At 37.9% G+C, this 16,693-nt stretch overlaps 2 protein-coding genes and 1 non-coding gene across 12 annotated transcripts in view; 1 reads left to right on the forward strand and 2 right to left on the reverse strand.

The window, feature by feature from the left end:
- Nucleotides 1–5,938, forward strand: part of nlgn2b (neuroligin 2b) — a 346,267-nt gene extending 340,329 nt beyond the window's left edge. For 7 of the 8 annotated variants that reach the window (XM_073913415.1, XM_073913416.1, XM_073913417.1 and 4 more), the window contains 4 exons: nucleotides 229–494; nucleotides 608–761; nucleotides 1,139–1,505; nucleotides 1,848–5,938. In XM_073913415.1, coding sequence (XP_073769516.1) covers nucleotides 229–494; nucleotides 608–761; nucleotides 1,139–1,505; nucleotides 1,848–2,766 — 1,706 coding nt within the window. In that variant the 3' untranslated portion in view covers nucleotides 2,767–5,938. 8 annotated transcript variants of the gene reach the window in all.
- A 2,052-nt stretch (nucleotides 5,939–7,990) lies between these two features.
- Nucleotides 7,991–16,106, reverse strand: epob (erythropoietin b). Of its 3 annotated transcripts, none has more exons than XM_021479340.3 (5): nucleotides 15,872–16,106; nucleotides 12,744–12,859; nucleotides 12,582–12,668; nucleotides 12,092–12,256; nucleotides 7,991–9,068 (listed from the first exon to the last, which is right to left on the reverse strand). In XM_021479340.3, exons 1-5 carry the CDS (start codon nucleotides 15,885–15,887, stop codon nucleotides 8,907–8,909), a joined length of 546 nt encoding a protein of 181 aa, XP_021335015.2. In that variant the 5' UTR covers nucleotides 15,888–16,106; the 3' UTR covers nucleotides 7,991–8,906.
- On the reverse strand, nucleotides 14,727–14,808 carry trnal-uag (transfer RNA leucine (anticodon UAG)). The gene has a single exon. It is a non-coding gene; the product is annotated as a tRNA-Leu (tRNA).
- Nucleotides 16,107–16,693: the final 587 nt, after the last annotated feature.

The raw sequence follows: 16,693 nt of genomic DNA on the forward strand, positions 1-16,693 counted from the left end.
AGTTGGAGGCATTTAGGTTTCGCTTGACTGAAACTGACTATTTAAAGTCAATGTAAAAACATTTAAAATTTCACTGACCTAGCCTTTTGTGGTAAAAAAAAAGAGATCCGGTGTCTTTATTTTGCTCATGGTCATGTGTCACACAATCTCTCCACATTGACTCACTCACATTACAGCCAGCTCCCTGACATCTCTTACTCATTGTCTTGTAACTGATCCCGGTTTTAGGTTTGTTCCAGAGGGCCATTGCGCAGAGCGGCTCTGCCATATCCAGTTGGTCAGTGAACTACCGGCCCCTGATGTACACCAAGATCCTGGCCAAGAAGGTGGGCTGCAGTTACAGTGACACTGCAGATCTGGTTGACTGTCTACGAAGGAAAAGCTACAGGGAGCTGGTGGATCAGGATGTCCAACCTGCCCGATACCACATTGCATTTGGACCAGTGGTGGATGGAGATGTGGTCCCTGATGACCCCGAGATCCTCATGCAGCAGGTGTGATGTTGAACACTGCGGGGTCCATGAGATTAGAGTTCTGCCAGAGTCTAACCATGACAGTTCCTTAGCGAAAGTGTGTACTGTGGGTGACATTTCTGTGATGTCCTCAGGGGGAGTTCCTGAACTACGACATCCTGTTGGGGGTGAACCAAGGTGAAGGGCTGAAATTTGTGGATGACAATGAGGGCGAGGAAGGAATTTCAGCTGCTTCCTTTGACTACACCATTTCCAACTTTGTAGACAACCTATATGGATACCCAGAGGGTAAGCTTCAATGATGCATGCTTACACACATATACAATATATTATCAAGTATTAGGAGTCTGATCTGCCATTGCCAACAATGAATTTACAGCCACCAATGAGGAATGCTGTTCATTTACTTGTTTGGATGTGTAGTTGAATTCAAAATGAGGCTAATGTAAACAATCATAAGGATTACTGTTGGCAACACTGATATACACATCTGCACATTCTCTCAGCAACTGTTCCTCAGTCTAATTTTACCCCTCACCTTGGGTGCTTCTGTCTCACTGTCTTCTTTAATCGGTCAAGGTGCCCTCCTTTGTATGACAACCTACTCTGTCTTTCAACATCCAACATTTATCTTTCTCCTTTTGTCTTTTTCTGTCCTTTATTAGGTAAAGACATATTGCGGGAGACTATAAAGTTTATGTATACTGATTGGGCTGATCGTGACAACGGTGATATGCGGCGTAAAACTCTACTTGCACTTTTCACGGACCATCAATGGGTGGCGCCAGCAGTGGCCACAGCTAAACTCCATGCTGAGTTCCAGTCCCCCGTTTATTTTTATACATTCCACCACCACTGCCAGACGGAAGCACGACCCGAGTGGGCAGATGCAGCACATGGTGACGAGATCCCCTATGTGTTTGGTGTTCCCATGGTGGGTGCCACAGAACTGTTTCCCTGCAACTTCTCAAAGAACGATATCATGCTCAGTGCTGTGGTGATGACGTACTGGACAAACTTTGCTAAGACAGGGTGAGAATTTAAACTGTCCAAAAACGTCTTACTTGATTACACCAGAATATAAATGTTCAAATGCAAATGCCTCCTGAAAGTGCCTTCAGAAATTTGATTCTAAAATTAGCATTTTTCAGACTCCTATGTTTATGTTCAGTTATTTCACTTTAAAATCAACGACAAGAACCTATTCTTTGCCAGAAATGTGAAATTACTGAACCGATACACATGAGCCTGTGAAAAATGCTCAGTATATGGCACTTAAAGGTATGTGCAGCTGAACTCTTCAAATGTACAAATGTGAATCTTTTTCTCTTGTGCTTTTATTTCCTTCTCACTTTGTTTATTTTATTTTTCCAGTGATCCGAACATTCCAGTGCCGCAAGATACCAAGTTCATCCATACTAAGCCCAATCGCTTTGAAGAAGTTATCTGGACCAAGTTCAGCTCTAAAGATAAGCAGTACCTCCACATTGGGTTGAAGCCTCGAATCCGGGACAATTACCGTGCCAACAAAGTTGCCTTCTGGCTTGAGTTGGTTCCTCACCTCCATACCATCCATGATGAGATCCCCACCTACACCACGCAACTGCCACCAGGAGCCCCGCACCGGCCTGGTTGGAAGGGCACAGCCCAGAGCCCCGGTACGCGCTCTACTCGCCACCCCACGGTCTCAACCTACCCGCCTGACCCGGACCTTGAAGGTTCTGAGCACCCTCCTGAACGCTTTCCCTTTCCAAGCAATACACGGGACTACTCGACTGAGCTGAGTGTGACGGTGGCAGTGGGTGCATCGTTGCTCTTCCTCAATGTGCTGGCATTTGCCGCATTGTACTACAAACGCGACAAACGGCATGAGCTTCTGCAACGCCGGCATCGCCGCCTCTCTCCCCAGCGTGGGGCAGTGCCAGGTGTTGGGATAGTGGGAGGTCCACCCCATAATGACCTTGCACTGAGTCAGGAGGAGGAGCTAATGTCCTTGCAGATGAAGCAGCAGAGGGTAGAGCTTGACCATGGCACACCCCTTCCAACACGTGGTCTCCACGGCGACCTGGAGCCCCTGAGACCACCTGTGTGCCCGCCGGATTACACTTTGGCTCTACGGCGGGCACCTGAGGATGTGCCTCTCATGACGGCTAACACACTTTCCATGATCCCCAGCACCATCACTGGCATGCAGCCCCTCCATGCCTTCAACACGTACCCCCCTGCTCCGGCACCAAGTGCGGGACACAGCAACAACGCCCTGCCCCATCAGCACTCCACCACGCGAGTATAGTAACCCCTTGAGGGGACCAGGTCCCCCAAAAACATAGGAACACAAACCTCAAGTACTAAGAGTGGTGCTCTACATGGATACTGTCCAACTCACCGCTCACATTCTTTTTAAGTCCACTCCCAACACACTCTCTTTCTTTCTCTCTCCTTCTTTCTTGTTTTACTCTTCCTGCTCTTCTCGTTCTTGGTATGAGCAGTGGAGAAAGTTTTGGGTGGAAAAGCAAACGTTGGCCATTTTCCCCTCTGAGTGCAGCAGCTATCCCCTCCCTAAAGTTTGATTTTGTTTCTTTTTTACTCGCATACATTACCGTCTTTCTTTCTCTTTCTTTCTTTTTTCTTTTCTTCTTCCCAGCAGTCTTCTGCTCTTCTGTAGCTGTTTCTAGTCCCCAAAAAGAACAGTTTTTCCTACTTCGGACTGTTTTATAAATCAAGAGAACATACATGTAAGATATGTATTATTGATAACCTTATAAGGCTATGAATGAAAAAAGATTCTACTATCTAATTTTTACCAGCATTCTTGTGCCAAGTACTGTGATCATCGTCCAATCAGACGCAGTCTCGCGGACGGACGTGGAGAGAATCGCCTGAACTGGATTTATTCAAGGAATTTGCAGAAATTAGAAGAAAAAAAAAGTGCCAAATTAGTTTTCTTTACTTTTGTTTCTCTTTTGTTTTTTCTGTTCACTTTTGCTTTTTGTTTTGCACTGTCACTGTTATTTGCCTATGGGGAGAAATGAACAACACAACCAATATCTATATAAAAAGTAAAGATATATAATAATTCAATTTATATCCTGATTGCGCTTTGGGAAATTTGCATGATTTATTTTTTAAGAGGAAAAAGGACATCTGAGATTCAAGACTCTTCTTTCTTTGTCTTTTAATTGTTGTTGTCTTTTTCTGCAACAGTCTCTCTTCCTCTCTCTCTTTCTCTCTGTCTCTTTTTTTTTTTTTTGTTGTTTTTTTTACATCAGCTCTACTTTGTGCACTTCATTTGGAGATTCTTTTCCCTCTGTAGATACATGCTCATATCCGGAAATGAAACTGATTCTTGACGATAATAAAAGGATAAATATTTTCCTTCTTTTTTTTTTCATTTATAATTACGGAAGTGGTACGACAGAGCTCATCTCCCGGAGAAGGACTGATCAGATCCACGATCCCCTCCTTTTTTTTTTTTTTTTTATCTCCGATCGTATAGTCCTCTGTAGTAACATTATGCCACACTGAGTTAAGGAACGTTCACTGTGTCTCTCTCTCAGTTTCTCTGTAAAGACTCGAACTCTGCTGAGTTGGACATCCAGAGCGACGGGATCAACACCTGCGTCCGTTCCCGCACAGCTGGAGTCTGCCCGTCTCTCTCTTTTATCCAGAGCCCAAGAGAGCTCATGACGTGTCCAGAACATTCTTCCCCTTCACTGACACTGACCTTTGAGTGATTATCTCAGTTTGAGCTCACTTGTCATCAGGCGGACATCTTGTTATATGCCCTGTCACAAGTCCCTGTAAGACCTCCAGGTTCAACTTCTCACCTCTCAATGTGTTTTTCTTTTCCAAAATCTCTCTTTCAGGGTGCCGAGAACGATCTGGCGGGAGGAATCGGGTGGTTTGCATTCATCTGTGTGTAAGTGTGTGTGTGTGTGTGTGTGTGTGTGTGTGTGTGTGTGTGTGTGTGTGTGTGTGTGTGTGTGTGTGTGTGTGTGTGTGTGTGTGTGTGTGTAAGTGTGTGTGTGTGAGGAACAGGACAGATGTGGCCTACAAATGCATTCTGAATATTGACTTGGTGGCGGTTGAAAACGAAACATATTGCGCTACTGTGGACGAGGCTTTATTCCTCACGACACTTAAATATACATTCACAATACATAACGCAAGCAAGCCAATCTCATTGCCATCCATTTTGCGTTCTTTCGTCGTCTTGTTTTTGGAGTTTCTTGTTTGGTGGGTGGATGAAAAACACACAAGGCCACTTTCTGTCATGCCATGAGCGAAAAAAAAATATACAAGATGCAAACTGTACATTTTTATAAGTGTAAGAGATGACATGGTCTTTGTAAATATTTTGTTTATTGTTGGGCTCACAGCCAAACGTATCCACTGTAAAAAAAAAAAAAAAACAAACAAACAAAAAAAGCAGGTGCAAGCTCATTCAGCCAATCACATCCCTCCACCCGCGATTCTGAAGACCCTTATCGATTTTTTTCATTTAAAGATTTAAATATAAAGCTTTCTTTTTAACGAAAGACATTAAAACGTAATGAATGTTGAGGGAAGCAAATCCACGTTACAGGATACGTTGAGTCAAGAATGAGCGCACTTGGTGAGAATAATTGCATTTGGAATTCAAATTTGCTGCAAGACCCAACAATGCGGCGGACAAAAGAGTCGCTGGCTGCATCTGATTTTGTTTCGTTTGGAAAAGGAGGGTGGGACCGATCAGAATATTTTGTTGGAGAGAGCTAAATGAGAAAGTCTATATGAAGAAGATGCTTATTTTATTCTTCATACGAGCTCGTAGGATGGAAAATCAGCCCCGTTTGGGTTTTTGGTTTTGTTTTTTTTTGGAGAGGCCTGCTGTTTGAGTCATTCTCCTGGGTGTTCTTCATCACGCTTCAGTGGACTAAATGACACTGTGGGGTGTTTGTTTTCTCTTACCTGGTTGTGAGTTCTTAGAAATTTAATGTTACCCAAACCATTGGAGATTTGTCGGACTGGGGGTGGGATTTTTGTTTGTGAATTTGAGCTGCATATATTTCAAAGTAGAGAATTTAAACAGTTCATATTTTTCTACAAAATAAAGGGGAGAGAAAGATGATGAATCTACCGGCAACTGACAGACATATAAAGCACACTCTCACCAGATATACGTGGTGATACTTTTTGTCTGGGTTGCCTATGTATTATAGAGGATTAAACAAAAAAATGAAGAAAAAAATACTGAGAAACACAACTGTTGAGTATTAATGCTTGGTCGCCAAAAAAAGACTTGCACCTGTTGAGTTTCATTTTATTGAATTTCAGCAACGTTAAAAAAAGGCTTGAGATGTGGGGACTGTATGACCGCAACGGGTCGAAAGATTGAAATTCATATTTCTGTTTCCTATACAGGCTACTACACACTGTATGTTGTGTATCTGAACTGGACAACATTAAAAAGGTTATTAAACATATACTGACAGGCCTGTTTCTTTCTTTCAAAAGGGTGTCTAAGTATTACAGTTTCAGTCAAACTTCCAGGTTTGTCCTCTAGATGGAAGCATATCTTATAGTGACTTTGTTGAGGCTGCATGATGAACTCTGCTGAACCCTAAAAAGATCTTTGGTCCTGCCGTTAGATGTACGATAAAGGACTCAGAAAAGGCATGTGTCCTGTAGTAAATAAAACAAAACAAACAAATAGCAGCAATTCGTGGAAATTAAAAGTATCTCTGGTGTGTGGTAGTCCATGTAGCCGCGAACATCTTGTCTGGCAGACACCGTTATGAGATTTTGAGCCTGCGACATGTCCACTTGTGTGCTCTAATGTGTTCCTGTGCAGGTTCTTCTTGCTGAATATGTCATGGTGTCACTACCGCTTTGCTTCACTCCTCAAATGATGCATACTTTAGAAACACAACTGCAGGCTTTTAGATTTCTAAACAAATGACACCCAGCTCTTTAAAGGGCTCTTGAACTGACTTTTTTTTCAGTTGTTTTGTACTGTTCTATGAGGTCTACTCATGATGTTAAGATGATTTGTACATTAGAAAGCTTATTTAGAAGCAAGGGTGGACTGGGACTAAAAATCACCCCTGGCAATATAGCCAAACCAGCCCACATTACCACACCGACACAGCCCCATCCATGGACATGCACATTAACTACTTTTATTGGTGTACAGATGGGGAAATAATATAAGCAGTACCATATGTAATAAATATTTATTTTGTGTTTTGTGAGGGAAACTGGGAGGAAAACCACGCGAACATGCAAACTCCACACAGAAACACCAACTGACCCAGCCGAGGCTCGAACCATTGACCTTCTTGCTGTGAGGAGACAGCGCTACCCATTGCTCTGCCCCCTTTCAAGACTATTTCAGTTAATTTTATGCATTTGGCATCATTTGCTTTCTTTGAGCTTTTCGGCACCGCCTTTCCTTTTTTACGGTCCATCTCTGACAAGTAGCTTGTGTTGCACTCACTGTTTTTTTGACATTCTTGCCAGATTTTGATTACGGCCGCGTAACCTCTGATTGGGTCGGCCCATCTCAAAACCAGCCGGCCATTGCCGATTGGGCCAATGCAAAACATTTATTATTATTATTACTAATATCATCATCATCATCATTATATTCCACATCTTGCAAGAGACAAAAGCTGCCTGCATGTAAAAGCAATACTTATAAAAATATATATATAGAAAATAGCATGCCGGCCCACATTTAAAAAATGGTCCAGCCCTTCTAGCATTTGCCAAAATTGCCAGATGGCCAGTCCGCCCTGTTTAGAGGAAATGAAATGTTTTAGAAGTAATAAAATAGTTTGACATCGTTCATACTTCATCCTTTATAGATGGACATGTAATAAAATCATTGTGTGGTGTGATGTGACTATCCGCTCCAGTATAGCTGGCACAGCATCATTCGAAAATTCAACAACTTGATGTTTTGGCTGTTTGTCATCAATGTAAGCTGTTTTTAGACATTTTGAGTTCTGAAACTGCGATGACCTCTTATGTTTCAAAAGATTAAGCAAATTTCTCAGTTCATGGCCTCTTTAAAAGGTTAGTTCATGCCAAAATGAAAACTCCTAAATTACTCACCCTAATGTCGTTACGAAGCCAAAAAAATAATAAAAAATGTGTTAATCTTTGAAACCCAAATGAACATTATTTTAATCAAATTTTAGTCTGTTCTTCCACTCAAAGTCTCTTTGTCCAAGATATCAGTCGTACTGGTTAAAGTGCTTTTTATGTTGAATACTAAAGTAAAAGAATGCTGTCTAACTCGACCTGATATAGAATCGATATATTTTTTACAACCCTTCACAATTGAAACGAGGCTATGTATGAGAAAGTCTTACCTCTGATTTATATTCGGTGACACTAGCTATGCTTCCATCCACCTATTTTTATGCACATTTTGGATATGCATATAAAAAATGGTTGATGATATAAAAATAAAAGTTTTGAAAATACTGTATAATAATTAGAGCATAATAAATGTATGTGAATAACTGAGTCGGTTAAACTTTTTATTCTATAAGAAAAGATTAGCATAAACTACAATGGAAACACTTTTATCCAACAAATTCCAGTATGTGCACTGTCATGTGATTTTGTTATTAGAGATCATGTGATGATAAAAATGTGTGTGAATGGACAAACCAGCAGGCTGAGCACACTATAAAACATCTAAAATGTTATTTTGGTCATTTTAAAAGGCCATAACCATTTCAGTATTAGTGTTGTTGTATTATTATTGACCTCCAGAATTGTTAAGAGCGTCTGTGCTCTGCGGCTCACGCCCATAAACACCACTGCGCTCATTTTATTAAAGAAAAGATTCACACAGCTTCTCCTACCGCGGCAAATTCCGTTTTTACCGTTGATATTTGGCGCCAGTTAATCAGGAAGTGACGATTTTGTTCTCTTTGGCTCATTGGATGGAAACGATGCTTTATTCACGTCTTTAATGAGATATTCCTGTTTTGCACATAAATTTAATTGGCATCTTTGGATGGAAACAAATGTCTGTAAGTGTCACAATTCAGAATTAAAGTGCACCAATTAATTTGTTATCAACATAAATTACAGTAACGATGTATAGCAGCTGTGCGGAATCCTGGAAAATAAACCAAACTCTGACCAATGTGAGCAGATTTTACCTGCATGTGTCTTGTTTTAACTATTTTGGTCTGTTTAGAAACTTTGCCATGTGAAAGTGAACCACACCCAGAACAAAAAGCATTTACAGGTGTGAACGCACCCTCAAAATTAATTCAAGATATCTTCATTTGGGTCCTGTAGATGAATAAAAGTCTTTGGAGCAACATGCGGGTGAGTAAATGATTCTCCTTTAGGGTTAAACTAAGATTCAAGCCGGAGTATCATGTCTCCATCAAGTGTTGTGGTCCAGCTTGTGGCGGTTATCTGGTATCAGCTGTTTTGCCGTTGGCAGGCTGGAGCAGCTGAAAGCAGGAGTCGGACTTTTCCTCTCAGGAAGCTGCTCTGCACCTGCAGAAGTTCTGGGAGAGACGAGACCTCCTGCGTCTGTGAGCTGGCAGGAGCTGAATCATCTGGAAGAACTGTGGACTCGGCCTGCTGCGCAAACACAGCGCACTCATTAGGGAAAATTGATCATCCCCGAAATTCACAAAATGGATAAATTGCAGCTCTAGAATCTGATTGGATTTGGCCTGGTAAAACAGCCACGACGCACGCAACAAAGCAAGGCTTTGAAGCGTTGGCCGCTAAGCTAGTTAGCGCTTCCATTTCAAGATTTGCCAGCTGTATTGTGCGCACTGCACAGTGTTGTTGTTTAAGCATGATTCATTATGTTTTAGCACAGATGGAGTGCTTCACCAATGATGATTGATATATATTGATTTAGCTTTCCATTCACTCTCATAGTTTCACAGACAGCAATGAATCACATTTTGGGCCTTTGGTTTACTATGAAGAAATAAAATCTTACAATGAATAGCTGAATTATAAAATACACATTTGCACATATTTAGGCATCCCTATGGTCACTTTAATATACTCAGCAGACAATTTATGATTATAGCTTCATCTGAATTGATAAAAATGATGTAGTTTTCAGCTGACTTTGCACTCAAGACAAATTACTCAGAATTTCTGTGGAAAGTTAGTGAGTTCTTTATTAATATAAGCATGTATTCATGTTTATTTGGTGCTATTATTATTAGTAAAGCTTAAAGGGATAGTTCACTCAAAAATTACAATTTCCTCACCATTTACTGACCCATAAATGCTTCTAAACGTCTATGAATTTCTTTCTTTTGCTGCATACTAGGGTAGGCTACTACTATGTGGTAATACTATGGAAATTAATGGCTGTTTTTTATCTTCAGCATATCTTACTTTGTGTTCAACAGAAACTCAAACTTGTTAGTTAAATGAGTGAATGATGACAGAATGATGACAGAAATGACATTTTCGGGTATACTTTTATATTCTTTATATTCACTTGCACTTTGTGCTGATTAAACTGTGACATCTATACAGTCGTCTATCATGCCTAAAAGAGCATTGATTGAATTAATTTCCAATTAAAATGATCAGAATTTGAATCAAAACATTAATTCTTATGATTATTACGACATATGCTACTATTAGGGAAGTTTTATAGAGACAGGATTGATCATAGGTTTAAGAATTAATTTCAATGAATCGATTGCATAATAGACATTTGAGATTACATTCACTTTTTCTGGATTTGTTTAGTATAGACATTGTTTTATATTCAGAAGTATGAAAAAAAAAATTAAGAGATTAATTGAAAACTCTTGCTTTCTCTGTATGTAGTTGATTTTTTGAGTGAAATGTTCATTTTTTGATATTATAAAGGTCTAATAAAAGTTAGACATTTTGTCCAGTAAATTACAATTGTTCAGCATGCTAAATGATTTGGTAAAACTTTATTTGAAGTTGGTGTTTATAAGACTGTCATGAAACTTTTATAATAATGACATGACATGATTTTATGCATGTTTATGATAATTGTCATTAAGTGTTTTTGCTTAGTTGTCATTTTAAACATAAATGTGACATTGTTTTAGATGTCATTGTTGTGAATACTTTACATGAATACATCACAACCTGTCTATGTCTTTATCATGACAACTTGACATGACCCAGACAATTTAAGCTGTCATAAATCTGTCATAAACATGATTGTCATGAAGCTATTATAATTGTGTGATAAATTTAATAACAGTGTGATTAATATGACTTCAAGTAATAAAATAGATTTTGTCAATAAAATGTCATCAATGACACTGTGTTAAAATTATTTAACAATTCATTGAGAATTTTATTAAGAAACTGTAATGGCAAATTTATTTTGTTCCGCTAAAAAAAAAATATCTGAAAAAATATTCATCGTATGATTATAATTGGCCTGATGACAGTCATGTTTATGACAGATTTATGACAAGTAATGTAGTCTTGATAATGTTAAGTTGTCAAGCCAAAGGTTATGATGTATTTTTATTTAAGGCAACTTGACATAACAAAGACCCTTAAACACATAAGATTCATTCTAGGGTTGCATGATTAATCGAAAATGATCGCAAACTCTAACGATCTTAATTCAGCTTTTTAACAACAATTTCGTTTTCAAAAAAGCGTAAAGACGGTCGCACAAGTCTTCAAGTAAAGTTTTACCAAATGTGTTTAATTCCTTTTGATTAAAAATCTAAGGAGACCCGTAAGGCATGTGATGGTGGGAAAAAATAGTTGGAAGAAAAGAAAAACTGGGTGGGAGAAAAAATAGCTAAGAGAAATATGGGAAAATACTTAATGATAGGATGATAGAATGAAGGGTTGACATGTATGAAGTGAACAGAGCAGTGTTTTTTGGACAAGAGTTTTGCGAGAGAACGCAAAAACTTAAAAATACATATTTTCCTATCACTCAGTTTTTTTTCTCCCACCTATTTTTTTTCTCACACCCAGTATTTTTTTCCACCCATTTTTTTCCCATCATCACGTCTCTTCCAGGTCTCAGTGCTGTCTAGAAAGGGAATTTAAACATCTTATTTGTTGTTTAATGCAAACAAAAAAGCTCTAAATTACTGGTCATTTAAAATAGATATTTTGCGCAAACACAACTAAAATTCATAGATTTTTTAGTGACATATTTAGCATTTCTGTATTATTATTTTCTTATTTGTATTGTACTCTCTGAACATTTTCATCATACCCTCTCTGCAGCTAGGAATAATGTCTAGCACTGATCAGCACTTGTTATCATTTGGCATCTTTCACAGCAGAACTAGGTTAAAAATGTCCAGTTGCCTAAAAGTTTAGTCTCCAGTAATTGCAACATTCACTACTGGTGAACCGCCCGCAAACACAGAAACATGCAGCGCCACGGCTAAACTTTACCTCACAGTCACTGAACTATCAAAAACACACTTCTCAGAATCCCACCAACACAGAGAAAGAGAGGAATTAAAGGGCAGACTAACTGAATGCAGTTTCTGTGAATGACAGATTAAAAGAGACTGCTGTTATTCTCAGAATCGTCAGCGATAGTCAAGTAAGAAAAACTGAAGGATTTGATTCTCACAGATGGACATCTCTGGTTTCCATACCTGTAAATGGAGGCTGCGTATGATCTGGCCCAGACTGTGGAGGTTACTGATGTTGTTTTCTAGTGTGTTTAATAGTGAAGAGTTGCTGACTGTTTTCCTGGCCGTATTAAGTGCCTGAAGTAGCACCGACAGTCCTGTCTGGACCTCCACGGCCTGCATCTGAACCTGGACATGCAGATTCATTGGAAAATAATTGTCTAATAAATAAACTTCTATTGGATAAAAAAGAGGTACTAATAGGATGTGGGAGAAGTTGAAATATATGATGAATGGTAAAGTAAAATAGTAAACTGATCATCTAATATAATTACAAAAAAAAAACTTTCTAAAACACTTTATATCAATAATTATTATAAAATAAAAGTAATTGTTGTGATTATAATTTAGATTTTTACTGCTCTGTTACTATAATATAATATAATATAATATAATATAATATAATATAATATAATATAATATAATGATTTAAACATAGTACATTGTGACTCACATCTATATGTTCCCAAACAGCAAAGTCAACTCTTGTCAGAGGAACAAAGTAGGATTTCATCACTCCACAGCCTCCTCTGCAGCCTCGCTGAGAGAGAGAAAAACAGATGATATGTTTCTGAAAATAATATGACATTTGGTGTGAAGTGTGTTCGGGCCTCACCATGATGACTTCAGAATCTCCAGCTTCTCGAACGAAGTGGTCCAGAACCCTCAGGTCACAGATGGGGCGCAGCGGAGAGACCAAACAAACCAACACCATCAAAACCAACACCAGACCTGAACAGGATAAAGAAAACACTCTGATTTTACAAAGCTTCAAGTAAAGCCACATATACCTGGGGTTCGCAACTATGCCTGTTTCTTTTTACGATTATTTTTTAAGGGGTTTTACCTTTAATGGGACAGGACAGTTAAGACAGGCTATTGGCGCTAAAGAGCTATTTTAGTCTTGAATTAATAACAACTTACAAATACAGTTGTAGTCAGAATTATTAGCCCCTCTTTGAATTTTTTAAATATTTCCCAAATGATGTTTAACAGAGCAAGGATATCTTCACAGTATATCTGATAATGTTTTTTTCTTCTGCAGAAAGTCTTATTTGTTTTATTTTGACTAGAATAAAAGCCGTTTTAACATTTTTAAACACCTTTTTAAGGACAAAATTATTAGCCCCTTTAAGCTTAATTTTTTTTTATTTTATTTATTTTGATAACGATGAAAAGCTCTGGATATTTTTACTCAATATTAATCTAAGAGCCAATCACACAGCAGCAATGTGTGACAACAACCAATCAGCATGAAGTCAAAAGACCCTTTCCGAATGCACTTTGCTAACAAACTCAACAAGACGACAAAAATTAGGAAATAATAAGCGGAAGTAAAGGTGAAAGTAAACTAACCTTGAGTTATTATCCATAGATGATGAAATTATCGACAAAATAGCAGCATGAATTCTATTAGTGTTAGTGGTTTGGCTATCAGAAGTGGGACAAGAAGCAGATTAAAACGATATGTAAAGTATGTCGTATAAAAACCAAATCTGGCAACACAACCAAGATATTCAATCATCTAAAAAGTATCCGCCAAAAAAAGTTTTTCAACTTGTGTGGACTTGCTGGAAGTTGTGCCATATGTTTTTACTGTTTTTGTTTTTTTTTCATTTAATTTACCTGGTAATGCCAGATTAGTCTTTTTAAATGTATTTTTAACGTATTTGTTTTAATTTAAAGTCAAATGTGTCATCTGTTTTTGTTAATAAACAATATTTTGAATTGTAATTTGATATTTTTTGTTGCATCAGTCATAATAAGTTTTAAAGCTGGAAGCATTAACAAATTACTGTATATCGACATTTATTGTTATTATTCAATATGAAACAAAATAATCAGGTTTGTATTATTGCCATATCGCCCAGCCCTATTCTGAAGAATGTTGGAAATCGCAAACCATTTACTTCCAGAGTAAAACATCTATCTATATACAGTGCTCAGCATAATTGAGTACAGCCCATTTTGAAAATGAATATTTGTATCCATTTCTCAGTGAATATGGGCAATGTATTTTGGTGCATTTCAACAAAACAGATTTATTAAACAGATATATTTATTAAAATAATACTTTAGTCGCCAAACATATTTAGAAATTGAAAGATGATACAATTAAATTCAAGCCAAATATTGCAAAAACAAATGTCAACCTACAAAACTTCAAAAAAAATTTCCTTTTTTTTTTTTTTTTTTTGCTTCTCTTGATTTTTCCACCTTTTAAAATGTGGATTTAATATTTTTCTACAACATACACATTTGGTAGTACTCGTTTTTGGACCGTTATCATAAGTTGTTCTGTTAGATAAGCTCGAGATTTAGCTTCAGTACTGACTAATTTAATGTATATGCACAAATATAATATTGTATAGCTTCCCATGAAAAAAAAATATTTAAAAGATTTGGGAGAGGTGTACTTATAAATGGTGAGCACTGTATATAGTTAATGGTGAGTGGATTTTAACATTTTTCTGCATTCAACAGAAGAAAGTTAAGCTTGAGTACATGGTGGCAGATTTATAATTGAACTCTCGTTTTTATTAGGTACTGATAATCATATATCAATACCACAGAAGCTTCAATAATACAGCAAAGAGATTGGCAGCGGTGGGATTCGAACCCACGCCTCCAGAGAGACTGGAGCCTAAATCCAGCGCCTTAGACCGCTCGGCCACGCTACCCACGGAAGTCAAATCAGATTCAGAGACAGACTCATAGGTGGCCCAAACAAAACGATAATGGTAAAATATGAAATGTCTTGGAATTCATTGGTGCGTTGCATTAGCCTACGACCACAACTTTTGCCGACTACCCTCCGTGTCTTGAACTCCTGGATAAAAGCTTCTCCGTGTAGTTCCCTGTTTCTTCATTCAGTGTCATGACTTTCAGCGTTTTAACTGTCATTGCAGCTGAAAATAGCATGGCGCAGCAGCTCCTATTTTAAAGCGTTTTGAAACATTTAAACTACATGGAAAAGCGGTTCCGCATTTAGTGTCGAGAAGTTTTGATTCAGGCCAGTGACTCAAATCTTTACAATCAGCAGAAAACACTGAATCGTTTCCTGCGGCTGCGGGCTGTATCATTTCATTTGAGGTGGCAAATTGTGTTTTATTCATGTAGGTAAGTCGCTGAGTTCAACCCTTCAAGAAAAACCATTCACACATGTTAATTCTTAGACCGCGAAGCACGTGCTTTAAACGAACCGATTCAGATTCAGAGACTCACTCAAGTGAACAATTCAAGTCAATTTTCACAAAAATCGTGTGCACGTCACGGGCTTTAAAACTCTACTGTACGCAATAAAAGAAGTCATTGCAGCAATGCATGAATCAGATGTTTGAGGTAAGCTACTCTCTATCACAAATGTTGCGATTAACCATGTTTTACCGTGTACATTAACCGTGGTTTTTTTACAAACAAACAAGAAAGTTCAAAAGTAGGCTAATGTGGTATTGTAATTATAACTCGGTTACTTAACTATAATTAAAACATTAATTTTCGTAATGCCTTATCATAAGTGAACTGTAGAACTAATCATGATTTGCAAGCAACATCCGTAATAAAAAAATATAAGACTGTAGCCAAACGTTGTAATGCATTTATTGTATTTATTAACTAAATAGGGGATTGATAGGCATAGGGTCACTGTAGGGTGCAAAAATACAAACGTATCATAGTAGCCTACATAAACTAAATCACAGATGTTTTCTGTTCTTGTTGTATTGCTCCAATGTAATGGCTTACCTGAAAACGTTTGCATCCGCAATGTGCATTTTGAAGTTGCATAATGTTTTTTTTTTATTTTATTTTGTAATTGTATGTTCCTGTTAGCACACTACTGTTACTCCATACCGAATACGTTTCTGCTGTAGGGTACACATAGTTTAGTGCACTCAATCTGACTTTTACATGACCCTGTTCCTCCTGCGTCCTTGGTAACTTAGTAGCCTATTCAGGCGCTGTTCTGTCTGCTCTGTTTGTGGCGGTCACTTTGTTGTTGCTCAACATTAGCCTACTTGCAGAGTTCAGTGTGACGACATGCTCTCACGATTGACTCTTTAACTACAAACTTTATAACTGAGATAGATAGATAGATAGATAGATAGATAGATAGATAGATAGATAGATAGATAGATAGATAGATAGATAGATAGGCTTTTTTCTGACGTATACTATCATTTTCTTATATTTTCATTTCTAACTTAAAGAATCAGGTCTTCGTTTTTTATTTGTTTGACAACACTACCATCTAGTGGTCATATGTTGAACTACAGCTAGCAGTTTAAATACTGTATCATTACAGCTTTTTAAAAAAATAATAAAAATAGGTTACCTTTCTCAAGCATGGATATTAGACCATGTGCCGGTGCCCTTCTCAGCTTTAGTGCTTTTTAAACACAGATCCACTCTTAGAATTAAAGGTTCATTATTGCTGTTGATTGTTCCATGTAGAACCTTTGGAATCTTTTCATTTTCCTTTAGCTTAGTCCCTTTATTAATCTAGGGTTGCCACAGCAGAATAAACCACCAACTTATCCAGTGTATGTTTTATACAGCGGATACCCT

This window comes from Danio rerio, chromosome 10 (assembly GCF_049306965.1).
Source record: "Danio rerio strain Tuebingen ecotype United States chromosome 10, GRCz12tu, whole genome shotgun sequence".
NCBI classification, from domain to species: domain Eukaryota; kingdom Metazoa; phylum Chordata; class Actinopteri; order Cypriniformes; family Danionidae; genus Danio; species Danio rerio.